Source organism: Brassica oleracea, chromosome C9, assembly GCF_000695525.1.
Source record: "Brassica oleracea var. oleracea cultivar TO1000 chromosome C9, BOL, whole genome shotgun sequence".
Classification (NCBI taxonomy): domain Eukaryota; kingdom Viridiplantae; phylum Streptophyta; class Magnoliopsida; order Brassicales; family Brassicaceae; genus Brassica; species Brassica oleracea.
Genome location: NC_027756.1, coordinates 40,959,702 through 40,964,480, shown reverse-complemented (window position 1 = coordinate 40,964,480; position 4,779 = coordinate 40,959,702). Strand labels below are relative to the sequence as shown.

The following is a 4,779-nucleotide window of genomic DNA, read 5'->3' as shown; positions in this document are numbered from 1 at the left end:
ACAACATGATACATTTTCCTCTGAGAATGTATCCTCTGATGTACATCCCTCTGATGTGCCATCATCTTCTGGTTCACTTCCCTTTGGAAGTAGACCATCTCGTTCAAAGAAACAACCCGCAAACTTGCAGGACTTTCATTGTTACAATGTTAAACCTACCCACACTACACCTTTTCCTATTGCAAATTTCGTTTGTTATTCGTCTCTCTCTGAACCTTTTCAAGTTTCATAAATGCTATCACCAAAATAAAAAAAACCACAAAAATATTCAGAAGCCTTGTTGGATAAGTTGTGGATGCTATGGGAGACGAGATTGGTTCTCAGGAAAGAACTTTCACTTGGAGTGTCAGTCCTTTACCCCCTGGTAAAGTACCTATTGGTTGCAAATGGATTTTTAAGGTGAAGTATAATCCTGATGGTACTGTGGAGAGATTTAAAGCAAGGTTGGTGGCTCAGGAGTACACACAAGAAGAAAGGGTAGATTACAAAGAAACGTTTTCACCAGTTGCGAAGTTGTCTACAGTTCGAATCCTTATTGATCTTGCAGCTAAGATGAACTAGTCACTGAAGCAAGTGGACATCTCAAACGCTTTCTTGAATGGGGAATTGGATGAAGAAATATATATGAAGCTTCCTCCGGGTTATGAGGCAATAACAGGAGTCTCTTGTCCACCAAATTCAGTATGTCGCTTAAACAAATCACTATATGGGCTCAAGCAAGCCTCCAGACAGTGGTATAAGAAGCTTTCATCTACTCTCTTGGGGATGGGGCTCAAAAAGTCTCATGACGATCATACGCTGTTTGTGAAGAGCCAATGGGAGATATTTGGCTGTGTTAGTGTATGTGGATGACATATTGGTGGCGAGTAATAATGATGGAGCAGTGAAGGAATTCATAGATGAGTTGGAATCACATTTCAAACTCAGGAATCTAGGAGAAGCAAAGTACTTCCTCGGATTGGAAATTGCGAGATCGAAGCAGGGGATATATGTTTGTCAAAGGAAGTATGTACTAGAGTTACTAGATGATGCAGGCTTTCTTGGTTGTAAACCATCATCTATTCCTTTGGATCCTACGATCAAGTTATCGTCTGAGACAATACGGAAACCATCTGATGGTTCCAAAGTGATTCATGAAATGGGAGAGTTACTTGAAAATCCCAAGGTTAATAGAAAGTTGATGGGAAGATTGATGTATTTGGCGATCACAAGACCCGACATGGCTTATGCTTTAACCAAGCTATGTAAATATTCATCTAAACCACGTGATTCTCATCTTGCGGCTGTTCACAAGCTTCTGAGATATCTTAAAGGGATTATTGGTCAAGGCGTTTTCTATGAAGCTAATGGACAGTTGACGCTACGTGGTCATGCAGATGCTGGTTGGGGTTCTTGTAGGGATACTCGCAAATCTATAACAGGTTATGCGATGTTCATTGGTGATTCGTTAGTATCTTGGAGGTCGAAGAAGCAACACATAATATCAAGAAGTACAGCATAAGCAGTGTTTAGAGTGTTGGCTGAGGCTTCTTGTGAGATTGAGTGGATCATTTGTATTGATTTATGGTGTTTTAGACATCTTGTATATATGCTTTTCAATTGGTTATCAAGTCTTTATCGAGTCTTCCTAGTCCTTTTCGAGTCATTACAGGTCTGGAGTTGCATAGGATGGGAGATGGACCAGCTGGAACAAAAGAGGCAGAAAAGAGTGCAATTTGGTGATTTTCACGCAGAACAGTCTTGATGGTTGTTCCTGGTCGCGTGTGGGAACCGAAATTCACAACGTTAATTATTGTAATCGAAGGAAAGTTTCCTAACTTTCCCTGAGGTCCTGGATTCTCTGCAGAGCCAACGACAAGTGACCAAATAGATGCGAAAAATATGAAAAGATAACAAAACAAATTTATAGGAAAGGTAGATCTTATTTCGAATCCGCGTAAGAGCGTTGCGATCATTACAAGAGATTATAAAAGCTTTGGCCGCAAGAGCTGTCAGCGAATTACCTAGCTCTAGTAATCTAAAACCTTAAACCTAGTTGAGTCGCAGCTCGATAACAGAAGACAGAAAAGATATGAAAATGGTTTTGATTGATTTCAGACTGAACCTTATGAAAGGCTGCCTACGTACCCTTTTCGAGGATCAAGCCGAACGTAGTTCAAGAATGAACCAAGAGATCGAACTGCTTGTGCGCGTTCGTTTGGTAATCGGGTGCCAGTCATAGAAACAGAGCATGTCAAGAATAATGCCTCAAAGTTTTTAAGTGCCGAGAGTTCTCTTTTTGTGCCTCTCGCCTAGGACTCCTTATATACTCCTCCAAGGTCGGTTTTAGCTTTTCCCTTCCTGCCCTTAAGCCGTCTTAAGTAAAAATAAAATGGAGATATTCCATTTTTTCCGATCTTCATGTTTATCCGCGGAAACTTAACATTTTTTCTGTGAAAACTTATCTTTATATTTGTTTTTATAATAAAAACATAAACCGCCATAGTATCTACGAGATCATTCTTAAAGAATCGTAAGTGGGCTTGTAGTCGCGTTTTAGACCTCGTTGGGCCGTCTTTCGACATGAAACGTTTGTTACGATTTTCTTTTCGACAAAAACAAGTTCTCGCGGTTTTTATCGTAAAGTTTCAACGGTAACTTTGATCGGAATGATATGAGAGATGATATGGCTGCGGTACATGGGAGCTAGCATTGAGGAACAGACGAGAATGCACGGATTTGGGTCGTACCCGTTGATCGATGTCCGAGAGAGTTAGGTCGCTACGTAGCAACTTGGTCCGTGCTGGATTGGTCGCTACGTAGCGACCGAATGAAAGGTTTGGCCGGTCGCTATGTAGCGACAGACCGAATGGCTTGATCGGTCGCTACGTAGCGACCGACTTGTTTGTGGGTCGGTCGCTTTGGTCGGTCGCTACGTGGCGACCGACTCGTTTCCGGGTCGGTCGCTACGTAGCGACCTACCGAGTGGCTTGGTCGGTCGCTACGTAACGACCGGCTCGTTTGCGGACCGGTCGCTACGTGGCGACCTTGTCTGGATCTTTATCTGACGTTTCATGAATGTGTTCTCTATTGGTGTTTAGTTTCGACGAATCAACCGAGATTAGTGCAAGATTTTACCGCAAAGTTCTCCGTTGATTTCGGACTGAACCTTATGAAAGGCTGCCTACATACCCCTTTTGAGGATCAAGCCGAACGTAGTTCAAGAGTGAACCAAGAGATCGAACTGCTTGTGCGCGTTTGTCTGGTAATCGGGTGCCAGTCATAAAAACAGAGCATGTCAAGAATAATGCCTTAAAGTTTCTAAGTGCCCAGAGTTGTTTTTTTGTGTCTCTCGCCTAGGACTCCTTATATACTCCTCCAATGTCGGTTTTAGCTTTTCCTTTCATGCCCTTAAGCCGTCTTAAGTGAAAAATGGAGATATTCCATTTTTCCGATCTTCATGTTTATCCGCGGAAACTTAACATTTTTTCTGCGGAAACTTATCTTCATGTTTACACACCGGGTGTCTGTTCCAGCGGCAGAGATTTTAAGGAAGTTTCCAATTATTTCGGGATTTTACCTAGGGCTTCCCCCTTTTTCTCCCAGCCGCCTGTGGCTTCTATATAACTTCTTTTTATGTTTTTCTATATTTTTCTATGCTATTTTTGGGGAGAAAAAACCAGACTCTAGAGCTCCATTGTTGGGATTTGCTACTTTGTAAAGGGAGAATGATCTCTACACTTTTGAGAAGAATCATGAACCCTATCTTATTTATTTATTGATTCAACATGTTTTCTTCATCTATTGTCTCTGTGATTTCTTTGTTCATGGCTGAGTAGTCTCTTGTTAGGTTTAGGGTGTTAGGGATCATGGATCAATGAAGTAGACACAAATAGGAGTGTTATTCCTTGATATCTCTGTCTATTGCTAATCTTAATGCTTGTGTTAAACTGGCCATTTATCATCTGATCATAGGTTTAATCTAATCATCAAAAGTGTTTTAGATTGCTAGAAAAAGTATAGATAGGCGATTTGTCCTTAGCCAACGAAAGCTGATGTAAGGGAAATCGTGAACCAATTGAATCTGAACTTAATGATTGTCATCATTCTCTGATCCAAACGACAGTTTAGGCATTAGGATTGCTTGATAAATTGGTAGACACCACGACAGTGGGTTTATCTATTCTTGGTGTTCAAGTTCTAGATTGGCTCTTATTGCCTTCCTGAATAGTTGTGTAGCTCATGATCCTAAGTATCCCGATGAATCACCCTGAACCTAGCTCTTTTAATCATCTGAAAACCCTTAAACTAGTCAGTTACTTTCGGTCACGATACCCTTATCTCAAAACTCCCATATTGGTTTAGCTTTATATTGATCCTAAAGAAATAAAGTGTAATCGTTGGTCTCTGTGGATTCGAGCCTAAAGTGCCACATCGACATACCATTCGATTGTGGTAGTGTGCACATTAGGTTAATTGGTGTGCGTATACACGTAATATCACGTATCATGAAGGATTTACATGTTCCTCTACCGTTGCCTACTCAGTTGTTTGGAGACAATACGGCGGTGTTACACATTACTAATAACTCTGTGTATCACGAAAGAACTTAACATGTGGAGGTTGATTGCTATACGATTCGAGAACGTATTGATAATGGCATGGCGAAGACAATGTATGTTCGTACTAATCAGCAGCTTGCGGATGTCCGCACCAAGGCATTGTGTCCTACTCCATTTCGGGATCTCATTGGCAAGATGGGTGTTCTAGATATCTATGCACCTCCATCTTGGGAGGGGG

General features: G+C 41.3%; 1 protein-coding gene across 1 annotated transcript; it reads left to right on the top strand.

Annotated features, from left to right (window-relative positions):
- Positions 1 to 300: 300 nt before the first annotated feature.
- LOC106315018 (uncharacterized mitochondrial protein AtMg00810-like) lies at positions 301 to 1,501 on the top strand. The gene is made up of 2 exons (XM_013752800.1): positions 301 to 443; positions 811 to 1,501. Exons 1-2 carry the CDS (start codon positions 301 to 303, stop codon positions 1,499 to 1,501), a joined length of 834 nt encoding a protein of 277 aa, XP_013608254.1.
- The last annotated feature ends 3,278 nt before the right edge of the window (positions 1,502 to 4,779 follow it).